This window comes from Lepidochelys olivacea, assembly GCF_965140295.1.
Source record: "Lepidochelys olivacea isolate rLepOli2 genome assembly, chromosome: 1".
Lineage (NCBI taxonomy): Eukaryota > Metazoa > Chordata > Testudines > Cheloniidae > Lepidochelys > Lepidochelys olivacea.
The window spans coordinates 4,411,016-4,426,308 of record NC_140411.1 but is presented as its reverse complement, the minus strand read 5'-3'; the positions used below and the strand labels follow the sequence as shown (position 1 = coordinate 4,426,308).

At 47.0% G+C, this 15,293-nt stretch overlaps 2 protein-coding genes across 2 annotated transcripts in view; one reads left to right on the top strand and one right to left on the bottom strand.

Annotated features, from left to right (window-relative positions):
• LOC311515999 (olfactory receptor 52P1-like) overlaps positions 1-15,293 on the bottom strand; it is a gene marked incomplete at both ends in the record, with an annotated part of 160,942 nt that overhangs the window by 130,018 nt on the left and 15,631 nt on the right. The window lies entirely within an intron of this gene.
• LOC311516039 (olfactory receptor 52K2-like) lies at positions 11,689-13,131 on the top strand (the record flags this gene model as incomplete). The annotated part of the gene is made up of 2 exons (XM_084619660.1): positions 11,689-11,721; positions 12,139-13,131. Exon 2 carries the CDS (start codon positions 12,193-12,195, stop codon positions 13,129-13,131), a length of 939 nt encoding a protein of 312 aa, XP_084475786.1. The 5' UTR covers positions 11,689-11,721; positions 12,139-12,192.

The window sequence follows — 15,293 nt, the reverse complement described above, 5'->3', positions numbered from 1 at the left end:
AAAGTTCAGCCACCAGGTTTGCTGTGACATTATCGAGGATATTGTTCCTGACGGCTTGTAGTCCATCTTTGTGTGGAATGTTGGTGTAGAGGGCTTCTACATCCATAGTGGCCAGGATGGTGTTTTCAGGAAGATCACCGATGGATTGTAGTTTCCTCAGGAAGTCAGTGGTGTCTCAAAGATAGCTGGGAGTGCTGGTAGCATAGGGCCTGAGAAGGGAGTCTACATAGCCAGACAATCCTGCTGTCAGGGTGCCAATGCCTTAGATGATGGGGCATCCAGGATTTCCAGGTTTATGGATCTTGGGTAGCAGATAGAATACCCCAGGTCGGGGTTCCAGGGGTGTTGTTAGCCGACGGCCAAGGATGTTTGGTGAGGTGCCAGCTATGCCCGTTTATACCATCCATGACTTTAACCGCTACGACGCACTGTCCCTTCACGGCGGGCAGCCCGGGCTAGGCTGACGGATGCCCCAAGGTCCTAACCACCCGTGATTTTAAGTGCTAGAGCTCAGAGCTCCTTCGCAGCGGGCAGTCAACACTGACTGACAGGTGCCCCAATGGCAGCACTAAGAGCCTCTCCACACCCGTGACTTTAACTGCTAGAGCTCAGAGCTCCTTCGCAGCGGGCAGCCAGGATTGACTGACAGGTGCCTCAAGAGTTTGCCCCGTGGAGGCGGCACAACTCAACGCTAGGCTTTTAGTACTCTCACCTAATGGCCAGGCTTTAGAGCCAAAACGGCTGAGGTTCTTTAATTGTGTTTGCTGCTTTACAGTAAACAAGAGAAAACAAGTCAGGCTTATGCACAAATGGTTACCAAAATTTATTAAGCTAGATTCTAATCATGTGGTTACAAAATTGCTAGTGCCTACTTATTTAAATGTAGAGATGTTACACACACAAAGAAGTTACAAAACTGAAGCCGCAATCCCAAAGAAAGAAAACAAAGCATAGAGCTCTATTTCAAAATATGTGTACACTAAAGATAGGAGATCAGGTGTGGGTGCTTCTTACCCACCTTGCATCTCTCGATTCCAGTGGCGCCAAGCCAGGATCGGTCACTCAATTCCGCAGAAAGACGAATAAGGGACAAGGCTTAGGGACCCTCTTAGCTGCAGAAGCCTTGGGAGGCTGTCACTTATCTGACCAGCAGATAGATAGTGAAAAGCACTCAAAAATCATGGTGCTGTAGGTCATAGAATCATAGAATCATAGAATATCAGGGTTGGAAGGGACCCCAGAAGGGCATCTAGTCCAACCCCCTGCTCGAAGCAGGACCAATTCCCAGTTAAATAATCCCAGCCAGGGCTTTGTCAAGCCTGACCTTAAAAACCTCTAAGGAAGGAGATTCTACCACCTCCCTAGGTAACACATTCCAGTGTTTCACCACCCTCTTAGTGAAAAAGTTTTTCCCAATATCCAATCTAAACCTCCCCCACTGTAACTTGAGACCATTACTCCTCGTTCTGTCATCTGCTACCATTGAGAACAGTCTAGAGCCATCCTCTTTGGAACCCCCTTTCAGGTAGTTGAAAGCAGCTATCAAATCCCCCCTCATTCTTCTCTTCTGCAGGCTAAACAATCCCAATTCCCTCAGCCTCTCCTCATAAGTCATGTGTTCTAGACCCCTAATCATTTTTCTTGCCCACTACTTTCCCACCAGCTCTGCTGGGGCTTTGTTTGGGAAAATGATGTTCCCTCCACATGTCAGAAGCTATGAACAGGGGAAGTGACATCTCCAGTTTACTTCACTCCCCCCATAACTGAACACCTGGAAACACTGCTAGAGGGAAAAGACTGACTGGGGAGGTGGTCCCAGGCTGGAAAAGAGAAATCCTGGCCTCAGTATGGATGATTGTTGAACTGTTTGTGCTGAGGGTAACACTCTGCTTGATTAAAATCCTGTCTACTTTATAGATCTCAGATTGTGATTTTACATTATTTCTCAGGTAATCTTTCATCTGTTCACTTATTACTTATAATAACTTTAAATCTATCTTTCTGTCTTTAATATATCGCCTTTATATTTTAACCCAAAAAAGTGTGGTTTTTGAAGTGTACAACACCTCCATATCAGGCCCTGCCACCACCTACCTTGGTTCTCTGCACCTTATCATGGCAAGTACAGCAATCTTTGGATGCAGTGCGTATGGGTTCTCTCAGCACAGATATGACTGAAGATGACGAGAGAAGTGAAACTGGTCCTACAGATCTCAGAGAATAAAAGTAATAGGTCTAATCAACCACATCTGCCTGATTGCAGTTCTTTTTTAGTTTTCCATTCCAACAAATCTCCTTGCATTGAATATTCTGTTGAAACAAACCCTGTGTTCTGCTTGGCCCACCGTTCCTGCCACTCTGAAACAGGCTATGTGGATGATCCATGTATCAAAGTGTGCAGAATTGTAAGGAAATCTCTGAAAGATTGTTGAAGCATGCCATTTTCCAGGTTCCTGTGAACTGTAGGGAAAACTGGCAGTGCTTCAAGCAGAGCGAAGAAACCGCATCCGTGGCAGTGAAGCTTTTGGCAAGTCAGAAAGTACCGTTGAGAGAAACCGGGATTACCTTACTAAGGTTTGTGAGAGTCACAAGTTACTTTCTAATCTTGGTTTACCATTTCTAGGGCACAGTGTGGGAAAGGAATCTAAATTGAAAGGGAATTTCCATGAATTTTGAGATTTCTTTTCAAAGTATGATGAAACTTTCTAGAAAATACAGGTGAGTTATTTTAATTACCAAGCTCTGAATTTCAAAAAGTGCTACAGATTTGGTTTGCAAAGAAATTGTACAGGCAGCGAATGAGACAGTTGTTTTTTGTTTTGTTTTTTGCTATAACTGTAGATGAGGCCAGGTCTTTTAAGACAGAACAGCTTTCAGTTTGTATCAGATAAGCAGAAAACATTGACTGGGGATAATGTAGATGCACGTCATTCAAGTTTTAGATTTTTAGAATGCTCCTAAGGAAAGGACCCGGGGGGGCGGGGTGCAACTGATCACTAACTAAATAGGAATCAATAAGGTAATACTGTTGCAAATAAAGCAAAGATGATTCTGGGATGTATTAGCAGGAGTGTTGTAAGCACAACACAAGAAATAATTCTTCCACTCTACTCAGCACTAATAAGACTCAACAGGAGTATTCAGGAAAGATGTGGACAAATTGGAGAAATTCCAGGAACAAAACTGATGAAAGGGTTAGAAAACATGACATATGATGGAAGATTGAAAAAAAATTGTGTTTGTCTAGTCTGGAGAAAAGAAGACTGAGAGGGGACGTGATAACTGTTTGCAAGTATGTAAAAGGTGGTTACAATGAGGAGAAAGAAAGATTGTTTTTCTTAACCTGTGAGAATAGGACAAGAAGCAATGGGCTTAAATTGCAGCGAGGGAGGTTTAGGTTGGCCATTAGGAAAAACTTCCTAACTGTCAGGGTAGTTAGGCACTGGAATTAATTGCCTAGGAAGGTTGTGGAACCTCCGTGATTGGAGATTTTCAAGAGCAGGTTGGACAAACACCTGTCAGGAATGGTCTAGATAATGCTTGGTCCTGCCATGAGTGCAGGGGACTGGACTAGATGACCTCTCCAGGTCCCTTCCAGTCCTATGATTCTATGGTTTATAGACTGAGAGAAACAACTGGGATAAACAACATACATACCATCATTTGTGTTTCATGACACCTGTTTGTTACTTCCCCTTGTTCCTGATATCTTAGACAAAACATCCCTATTCATTATTTTGTCACACATATTATCTTGTACAAGATTGGGATCAATGTGCACTAGCTGGAATACATTTAGGTAAATATCTAATGCCTAGTACACTGGAAACAACTTTGCCAAGTTCATGCACTGCTTCAATAAATGGCCTGACTTTGATTCACAGCCTCGGGTCCAGGTCTCAGATCTGCACCAGGCTCACTCTACTACACTGGCCAGACCTAGGGGAATACCTAAAACCCGTCTCATCCTGTTCCCCCATGTTTATCTTGTATTTGAAAGGATATTCATAGAGTTTATGAGGCGCCTAGAGAGGAACACTATGAGGTGTCAACATACCCTCTTTATCCTTGACTACACACTACATACCCCAAAGCCATCCCCTTCTGCTTTGCCAATGCACCTGTGGCCCAAAGTCCAGCGTGCTTCAACAGCAGCTGTGGGATCTACAAGTTGTGGACTACAAAGAGTGTTCCCTCTAATTTTTCCCACCCATGTGTAGAATGAATTTAGTTGTGTGACACATCACCTCCATATAGGTGCAGATAACAAAATTCATGTGGTGGGAGTAGAGCCGAGGGGTTTGGAGTGTGGGAGGTCACTCCGGGCTGGGGCAGAGGGTTGGGGTGCAGGGTGTGAGGGCTCCGGCTGGGGGTGCAGGCTCTGGGGTGGGGCCGGGGATGAGGGTTTTGGAGTGAAGGAGGAGCCTTGCCCTGCCGCAGAAGCTCTGGGGCTGGGGCTGCAGGATAGGTGCCCCTCCCCCAGCCCTAGCATGTCTGGCCGAGGGGAGGGCCGCCCCAGCCATGCCTGGGTCTGAGCCAGGGGAAGGTCGCCCGGGTTGGGCCTGGGTCCAGGCGGGGCAGGGCGGCTTCAATCTCGCTGACTTGGGGCTGGAGGAGGGGCACCCCATCCGTGGCAGGTTGGGGGCCAGGCTAGGTGGGGGCTGGGCGAGGGGCGCTGGTCCCTGGGCGGGTTCCCTGAGTGTCTGCACGGTGCTAAGTAGGCTGCAATTTACCCGCGCAGCTTACCAGGAACTTAGACTATCAACTGTGGCTTGTGGGGTGAACTTCCTGGTTCCTGCCATGATAAACCCTCTGCCTTTCCAGCCGGAGGTCTCAGCACTGGCTGGGCCGGGGGCACATAGCACAACACAGAGCCCTGAAAGGTGCCTCAGGCCCAGTTTCTCAAAGTTGTGTAAAAATTCACAAGGCAGGTTTGGCTATCTTGAACAACCGCAGACGAAGCCAGTGAACGGGAGAGGGGCTACACACCTACCAACAGAAATGAGCTTATGAAATCACTCTTGCAGTTGCTAATACCCCGAGGAATCCTCACTGATCAAGGACCTAACTTGACTTTACAACTCATGAAAAACTGTGCCCTCTACTGAGGGTAACCACATTCAGCACTTCGAAATACCATCCCCAAACGGATGGATTGGTAGAGCAAATTCACAGAATTTGATGGTAATGTCAAAGAAGTTTGTAGCCTCGGATCCCAAACACTGGGACCAACTCTTCCCCCGCTTCCTTTTTGCTGTCAGGAAACGGCCTCAAGCCTCCAAGTTTTCGCCCTTTGAACTGCTGTCTGGGAAGTGGCCTCGAGGCTTTCCAGACCTGCCTGCAGAAACATGGAGAGCAAAGACCCCAGACGATGAGCATAGTCCAACCCATTCTTCAATTAAGAAATCGCCTCAAGACTTTGTGAGTGTTTGATGGAAGAATTTGCTAAATGCACAAAAAGTACAAGGAAAGTGCTAAAACAAAGGAGTCCAGCTGTGAGTGTTCAAACTGGGTGATTGCGTGTTATTGTTACCACCAAGCTTGCAGATCAAATTATTGGTCTGATGGCAGGTACTGTTTGAGGTACTGAGGCATGTGGGCCCCATCGACTATGAGGTCCAGCACTCAGAGAAGAGAAAAGGAGACTCGGCTAAGAACATAAGACTGGCCCCACTGGATCAGGCCAATGGTCCATCTAGTCCAGCATCCTGTCTTCTGACAGTGGCCAGGTGCTTCAGAGGGAAAGGAGAGAGCAGGGTAATTATCAAGGAATCCATCTTCTGTCGTCCAGTTCCAGCATCTGGCGGTCAGAGGCTAGGACACCCAGAGCATGAGGCTGTGTCCCTGATCAACTTAGCTAACAGACATTGATGCACCTATCCTCCTTGGACTTCTCTAACTCTCTTTTGAACCCTGTTACAGTCTTGGCCTTCGCCACATCCCCTGGCAAAGAGGTCCACAGGTTAACTGTGTGTTGTGCGAAGAAACACCTCCTTTGGTTTGTTTTAAACCTGCTGCCTATTCATTTTATTTGTTGCCCCCTAGTTCTTGTCGTATGTGAAGGAGTAAACAATATTTCTGGTTTCATTTTCTCCAGACCAGTCATAGATTTATAGAGTGATATCATGTCCCCTTTTAGTTGCAAGAACGACAACACTGGGTCAGACCAAAGGTCCATCTAGCCCAGTATCTTGTCCTCTGACAGTGGCTAAAGCCAGGTGCTTCAGAGGGAGTGAAGAGAACAGGTCATCACAAGTGATCTGTCCCCTGCCGCCCACTCCCAGCTTCTGGCAAACAGAGGCGACGACATCATCCCTGCCAATAGCCATTGATGGACCTACCCTGTGTAACTCTATGCCAGAGGATGTTGTGAAGGCCAAAACTATAATTGGTGCCTACTGCCTTTGTGCCTTTAACAACCTGAGTCCCACTGAATGTTGCTGGACATTGGGCACCTAATTCACATCTGTGCCTCTGAATCTCTCCCTCCACCCTCCCTCTCCTTATTACAGCATGTGCAGTGAGTCTAGCAGTCCCCAGGCTTCAGGGCAGATGCTGATCACTGAAGGGGCTCAGGAAGCTGCTCCTGCCCATGGCACGATATTGCCCTATGGGGGATTTATGACAAAGCAGGGGCAATCTGTGCTGCGCTCTGTCAGAGATAGGCTCTCAGATGGGATGGGCTATTACTCTGTGTTTGAAACAGGATGTGTGAGAGCCTTTCCTTTACAAGTCATGTTCTCAGGGGTTCAGCACAGCGCTCGTCAGCTGGGAAAGAATAAGAAGATTCCCAGATTCTATGACGATGGGCACAGAAATGCTGATCAAGAAATGAATACATCTAAGGCTTGGCACTTCCTTTTCTCTCTGGGGTTTCAGTAGTGTTGGACAACGCTATCAAGTCTGCAAGACTCATTGTGCCCTGACAATCTGAGCCACTGTTATCAGCGAATCATTTCTTCACTCCCAGGGGAGGCTCTCAGGCTGAAGTTCTCCAGGATCTATTTTCTGCTTCTCCTGCTGCTCACAGAGCCAAGGGAATTGTCCGGGAATCCTGGCCAACCTGAAAGTCCATAGGGACTGTACAGGGGAATCATAAAGGTCACAGTCCAGCACACCAAGTGTCAAACGTGAGATTCATACACTGATTCTTGGGGCTCTGCCTTCCTGATGCTGTAAGGAGATTTCCTCTCTCTCCTCAGTGGGATTTTGGTGAGTTGCCTGTTTCTGCATTAAAGCTAGTGCTAAGGGCTCAGGAAGGTTTCCAGGGTTCACATCAAAAAACATCTGGGCAGGAATTCACCAGCACGGCAGCTTGAACTGTTTAGTATTGTCAGAAACACCAAGAGGTTTATCTGGTAAAACTGGCACTACAAAATAATTGTAAATCGGTTAGACTAAATATTTGTTTTTAAGGTCAATACCTTCTCTCTTACTGTGTCCTTCTATCTGTCTCAGTGGATTTATTTTTTGGGAGGTGTGTGATTTTTCCTCTGGTTCTCTCAAATTTTCCAGTTTAGCAACTTCACTGCCTTATTAAGAAATGCAGCCAAAGCCTCTGAATCATATAATCATAAAATATCAGGGTTGGAAGGGACCTCAGGAGGTCATCTAGTCCAACCCCCTGTTCAAAGCAGGACCAGTCCCCAACTAAATCATCCCAGCAAGGGCTTTGTCAAGCTTGACCTTAAAAACTTCTAAGGAAGGAGATTCCACCAACTCCCTCGGTAACGCATTCCAGTGCTTCACCACCCTTCTAGTGAAAAAGTTTTTCCTAATATCCAACCTAAAACTCCCGCATGACAACTTGAGACCATTACTCCTTGTTCTGTCATCTGCTACCACTGAGAATAGTCTATAATCCCTCCTCTTTGGAATCCCGTTTTCGGTAGTTGAAAGCAGCTAACAAATCCCCCCTCATTCTTCTCTTCCGCAGACTAAACAATCCCAGTTCCCTCAGCCTCTCCTCAGAAGTCATGTGTTCCAGACCCCTAATGATTTTTGTTGCCCTCTGATGGACTCTTTCCATTTTTTTCCAAATCCTTCTTGTAGTGTGGGGCCCAAAACTGGACACAGTAATCCAGATGAGGCCTCACCACTGTCGAATAGAGGGGGACTATCACGTCCCTCGATCTGCTGGCAATGCCCCTACTTATACATCCCAAAATGCCATTGGCCTTCTTGGCAACAATGGCACACTGTTGACTCATATCTGGCTTCTCGTCCACTGTAACCCCTAGGTCCTTTTCTGCAGAACTGCTGCTGAGCCATTCGGTCCCTAGTCTGTAGGGTGCATGGGATTCTTCCATCCTAAGTGCAGGACTCTGCACTTGTCTTTGTTGAACCTCATCAGATTTCTTTTGGCCCAATCCTCTAATTTGTCTAGGGCCCTCTGTATCCTATTTCTACCCTCCAGCTTATGTACCTCTCCTTCCAGTTTAGTGTAATCTATGAACTTGCTGAGGGTACAATCTACGCCATCCTCCAGATCATTAATGAAAATATTGAACAAAACCGGCCCGAGGACCGACCCTTGGGGCACTCCACTTGATACCGGCTGCCAACGAGACATGGAGCCACTCATTACTACCTGTTGAACCCAACAATCTAGCCAACTTTCTACCCACCTTTTAGTCCTTTCATCCAGCCCACGTGAATCCAGCCCAGGATTCACAACTAGAATAGGTCACAAACTGGCCAGATTCTGCTCTCACATTCTGCCTTGAGTGAGTCACTCCAGATTGACACTGGCCTCCCTGAGAGCAAAATCAGGGTGCCTGTGTTTTGAAATCTCTGTCCTTCATACGCAGTTTCAGAACGCCACATAAACTGGGGGTTTTATTCAGACTCTTTCAGCACCCTGACAGAATAGTGCTCTCTGCAGCAGGACAAGAAGGCGTGATTTTCATAGCTGGGAGCCAGAAGTTCAACACTAAGGGTGAAATCTTGGTCCTATTGACTTCAATGGCAGAACTCCCAACATGGCCAAGATTTCACCCTCAATCCACATGGAGGGACTTAAATAAATGCCCTCATTTACACCGGCCATGAGACTCCAGTGACTTCAACTGGAGTCGTCCTGTGGCCTCTAAGGACCTGTGAGCTTGTTTGGACCAAAGAGGAACTGACAGGAGAGTTGCTGAAATCTCAGACTCACAGGCTTAGAGGTTCAAAACTATCAGGATAACAATTTGTTTCAGAGATGGAGAGGGGTCTGCTCTCTCTTTGTCCCTGCATTTCTGGTTCTGGGGAGGAAGAGAGGCACCAAAAGGCAGTAAAACGAAAAGCATGTTTCTGGCTTAGAGGAAACCCGGTGGTGTTGGATATGTCATTGAGGGAGGTCCAGGAACGCACAGTTTGTGTGTGGGGGGGGAAGGAGGGAGGGGCTGGACGTGTAATATCCAGATCAGAGTGGCACAAGGTCCTGAACCTGGGTGAAAAAACATATGGACATCCTGCCTAATGCACAGACCAAAGAGGCGTAATGAGTCCTCCTGTGGCAGGGGTGTGTCGCAGATGGTAACCTAATGTGGATCACACTGTGGCAGATTCATTCACACCTTCCCCCATCTCAGCCGTCCCTCCTCCTGTGAGCAATCCTACTCCTGCCTCCACAACCTCACTCCTTTCGACCGGGTCTGTCACTCTCTCCTTCCCGGCACAGGCTGAGCTGCTGCTCAGGTTCCCATCGCCCACCAAAAGGCAGTTCAGGATGATCTCCCGCTTTTCCCCAGTGCAGGCAAACACTGAATTTAGCCTAGTCTGAGGAGATACTTCTGTGAGCTGTCGCTGTGGGGTCTGGCACCTGGTTTCGGTCCAGTTGAAGGGTATCACTGGCTAGCAGGCCTAGAAGTTGCCGGGGTGGAGGCCTACATGGACAAGCGGCGAGCACTGGGGTTTAATGGGGGTAGTGAGCGGGATGTACATGGACAGGTGGTCAGTGCTGGTCATTGTGGGGGCAGGGAGGGTGGTTTACTGGACAGACTGGCAGCACTGGGGGTTGTGGGGCAGGGAAGGTGGTGTATGAGGACAGGCAGGCAGGGTTGGGGTCGTGGAGCAGGCAGGGGTCTGCACACGGACAGGTGGGCAGGGGTGGGTGTTGTGGGGGTAGGCAGGGGTGTGTACAGGGACATGCTGCAGAAGGTGTAAGAAAACCAGCAGTAGGTGGATGGGGGGGCGTGACTTGACCACCATGATTGTGTCATCCTAATTCCTAAAAGATAGAGATTGGCTTGTGCCTTGAAACACGTGGGTTTATAGGCTTTCCAAAATATTTATTTAGCTGTAACTATTGTACCTGGATCGGCTCAGTATCCATGGAAATGTCCAAACCCTTCCTGATTCTTGCTTAGCTCATGGCCTCAACTACTTCTTGTAGCAATGAGTTCCTCAGTCTAAGTAGGATTTGAGTGAAGAAAGCATTCCTTTTTTATCTGATTTGAATTTGCTATGTTTCAGATTAACTGAATGTCCTCTTGATCTTGTGTTATGAGACAGGGAGAACACATTCGCGATCTACTCTCTACTAGTCAGTATTTTATGTTATAATATTCATATCCCCTCTTATTCATCACCTTTCTAAGGTAACAATTACAGTCTTTTAAACCTTTCTCTGTATGAGAGTTAGAATCATAGAATCATAGAAGCTTTGGGTTAGAAGAGACCTCAGGAGGTCATCTAGTCCGATCCCCTGTCCCAAACAGGACAAACCCCAACTAAATCTTCCCAGCCAGGGCTTTGTCAAGCTGGGCCTTAAAAACCTCTAAGGAAGGAGATTCCACCACCTCCCTAGGTAACCCTTTCCAGTGCTTCACCACCCTCCTAGTGAAATAGTGTTTCCTAATATCCAACCTAAACCTCCCCCACTGCAACTTGAGACCATTGCTTATTGTTCTGTCATCTGCCACCACTGAGAACAGCCGAGCTCCACCCTCTTTCGAACCCCCTTTCAGGTAGTTGAAGGCTGCTATCTAACCCTCTCACTCTTCTCTTCTGCAGATAAAATAAGCCCCATTCCCTCAGCCTCTCCTTGTAAGTCATGTGCCCCGTACCCCTGATTATTTTCATTGCCTTCTGCTGGACTCTTTCCAATTTGTCCACATCCTTTCTGTACTGGGGGGCCCCAAAACTGGGTGCAGTAATCCAGATGTGGCCTCACCAGAGCCAAATAGAGGGGAATAATCACTTCATTCAATCTGCTGGCAATGCTCCTACTAATGCAGCCCAGTATGTTGTTGGCCTTCTTGGCAAGAAGGGCACACTGTTGACTCATATCCAGCTTCTCGTCCACTGTAACCCTCAGGACCTTTTCTGCAGAACTGCTACTTAGCCAATCGATCCCCTGCCTGTAGCGGTTCATGGGATTCTTCCTCCCTCAATCAGGACTTTGCACTTGTCTTTGTTGAACCTGATCAGATTTCTTTTGGCCCAATCCTACAATTGGTCTCAGTTACTCTCGACCCTATCCCTACCCTCCAGCATATTTACCTCTCCCCTCATTTTATAGTCATCCGTGAACTTCCTGAAGGTGGAATTCATGCCATCATCCAGATCATGAATAAAGATGTTGAACAAAACTTGCCCCAGGACAGACCCCTGGGGCACTCCTCTTGATACCGGCTGTTTCCATGGGCCTTTGATAATTCTCATTGCCTGTGCCTGAACCCCTCTCGTTCTGAAATATCCTGTGTGAGAAGGGTGCCCAGTACTACACAGAGGAGGGTGAAATATTAATTGGCTGATCTCACTGCATTGTATTTTCTGCATGATTCCCCATCCCCCTCCTCCTGGATACCAATGTTTTGCTAAGTTTCTCTCCGTGCTTGCACTGTGAGCAGGGTTTCACAGAGCTGTCCTGAGTTCACACTGTTAAATTAGAACCTTTCAATGCATCTGAGCAGTTCAAGCTTTTCCCTCCAATTGCATACATGTTGCAATTTTTGACATTGAAGTTCATCTGCCATCACGCTGCCCATTCACCTTACTTGGTTAGCTCCCTCTGAGGATTCTCTGGACTTGACTATGACCGTAATAATCTGGTGCCATCTATCAATGTTGCCACCTCACTGTTCACCCCCCTTTCTAGTATTTACGTACTAATTATTATTAAGTGTGTAATCCCCCTCACTGTGCTTCCCTCCTCTCACAGGCACCTTGAGCAATTCTGAGCCCGATCGATGCTTCAGCTACCTCATGGCATCTTTCAACATCACCCCTACTGACCCATCAACATTCATCCTAATGGGAATCCCTGGTCTGGAAGCTGCCCACTTCCTGATTTCCATCCCTTTCTCTGTGTTCTACATAATCGGCCTGCTAGGAAATTTCACACTTTTGTTTGTTGTATGGAAAGAGCAGACCCTGCACAAGCCAATGTACCTGCTGATCTGCATGCTGGCGCTTACAGACATCAGCATGCCTACCTCCATTGTTCCGAAGGCACTGTGTATATTTTGGTTCAATTTCAAAGGCATTACTGTGAGTGGCTGCCTCACCCAGATGTTCTTTCTTCATGCAGCTTCTGTGATGCACTCAGCCATCCTCGTCACAATGGCCTTTGATCGCTACATTGCCATATGTAACCCTCTGAGATACGCCACCATCCTCACCAAGGCACGAATAGCTAAGCTAGGGCTAATGGGTTTGGCAAGAGCTGTTCTCTTCATTCTGCCCCTGCCCCTGCTCCTGAGCAGGCAGCCATTCTGTGCCAACCGCATTATCCCTCATATGTACTGTGACCACATGGCTGTGGTGAAGATGTCATGTGGCAACATTACAGTCAACAGGACGTACGGGTTGGTGATAGCTTTTTTAGTCATTGTGTTAGACCTGACGCTCATTGCCCTGTCCTACATTCTGATCATCAGGACTGTCCTCAGAATGTCCTCCAAGAAAGCCCACCAGAAAGCCCTCAACACCTGCACAGCCCATATCGGTGTGATACTGGTTTCTTATACTCCCTCCCTCTTCTCCTCCCTGACACACCGGTTTAGTCAGCACATTGCTCCGCATGTTCACATCATCTTGGCCAACCTCTATTTCCTCCTTGCTGCCACGCTCAACCCTATCATTTATGGAATCAAAACGAAAGAGCTTCATGACAAAGTGGGCAAGTACACCTGCAGAATGTGATCACCCGCAGCCATTGACTTTAAACCTGCATGACAAGAGGGGAAAGGTTATTTCCTCATTAATCAAGGGTGCTGTGTCCAATTTTGGCTTAGCTCAGAACTGTGGAAGTTCACATTCTGAGAAGTTCCTCACACCGAATATCTTAGGAATGGAGAGAGCAGTGCTCGGTCAGGGAGAGATGAGTTTCCTCTCTCTGACCATCACCTGATCTCTTTCAGCCTCCTCTGTCAGTCCTCACATCCTGTCATTCGGACTTTCTGTGACTTCCAGATCATCATAAAATGCTGCAGATTTCTGATACAAGGTGGCTTTCCATTGGACCCTGTGTGAACAGGGTTCTTGATCAGTTTAAAAAACAGAAACTGCTTTCAGATAGCCAAAGAGAAATGAAACAACTACAATGCAAAACTTCTTTAGCAGATGTGAAGTGATCCGATGAACAAAATTTATCTGATTTGTCTACATCCAATCCTTCAGGAGGCCTGGAGGATAAACCAAAGGTTTCAGTTGGAAAGTGCAAATACAGGAAAGCTCCTGTAGAATTTGAGGACATTCTACTCAAGCTTGTTGGTTAGAGTTGTGAAACCATGTGTTTTTGAGAACTGAACTACTTTGTTGAACTATGACATCATCTTTAAGTGAATTAACATGGAGAATAACATGAGGGGGAAAGGAGTCCAGAAGAGCTGGCTGTATTTTAAAGAATCCTTATTGAGGTTATAGGGACTAAATACCATCATGATGTGTAGAAAGAATAGTAAATCTGGCAGGTGACTAGCTTGACTTAACAGTGAAATCCTTGCTGATCTTAAACACAAAAAAGAAGCTTACAAGAAGTTGAAAATTGGACAAATGACCAGGGAAGAGTATAAAAATATTGCTTGGGCATGCAGGAGTGAAATCAGGAAGGCCAAATGACACCTGGAGTTACAGCTAGCAAGAGATATTAAGATTAACAAGAAGGGTTTCTTCAGGTATGTTAGCAACAAGAAGAGAGTCAAAGAAAGTGTGGGCCCCTTACTGAATGAGGGAGGCAACCTAGTGACAGAGGATGTGGAAAAAGCTAATGTACTCAATGCTTTTTTTGTCTTCGCGAACAAGGTCAGCTCCCAGACTACTGCACTGTGCAGCACAGCATGGGGAGAAAGTGACCAGCCCTCTGTGGAGAAAGAAGTGGTTTGGGATTATTTAGAAAAGCTGGATGAGCACAAGTCCATGGGGCCGGATGCGCTGCATCTGAGAGTGCTAAAGGAGTTGGCGAATGTGATTGCAGAGCCATTGGCCATTATCTTTGAAAAATCGTGGTGAGCAGGGGAAGTCCCGGACGACTGGAAAAAGGCTAATTTAATTTTGGGCCCATTTTTTAAAAAGGGAAGAAGGAGGATCCGGGGAACTACAGGCCAGTCAGCCTCACTTCAGTCCCCGGAAAAATCATGGAGCATGTCCTCAAGAAATCAATTCTGAAGCACTTAGAGGAGAGGAAAGTGATCAGGAACAGTCAGCATGGATTCACCAAGGGCAAGTCATGCCTGACTAATCTAATTGCCTTCTATGATGAGATAACTGGCTCTGTGGATGAGGGGAAAGCAGTGGATGTGTTGTTCCTTGTCTTTAGCAAAGCTTTGGACACGGTCTCCCACAGTATTCTTGCCAGCAAGTGAAAGAAGTATGGGCTGGATGAATGGACTATGAGGTGGGTAGAAAGCTGGCTACATTGTCAGGCTCAATGGTTAGTAATCAATGGCTTCATGTCTAGTTGGCAGTGCCCCAAGGGTTGGTCCTCGGGCCGGATTTGTTCAATATCTTCATAAATGATCTGGAGGATGGTGTGGATTGCACCCTGAGGAAGTTTTCAGGTGATACTAAACTGGGAGGAGAGGTAGATATGCTGGAGGGTAGGGATAGGATACAGTGTGCCCTAGACAAATTAGAGGATTGGCCCAAAAGAAATCTGATGAGGTTCAACAAAGACAAGTGCAGAGTCCTGCACTTAGGATGGAAGAATCCCATGCATCGCTACAGACTAGGGACCGAATGGCTCGGCAGCAGCTCTGCAGACAAGGACCTAGGAGTTAAAGTGGATGAGAAGCTGGATATGAGTCAACAGTGTGCCCTTGTTGCCAAGAAGGCCAATGGCATTTTGCGATGTATAAGTAGGGGCA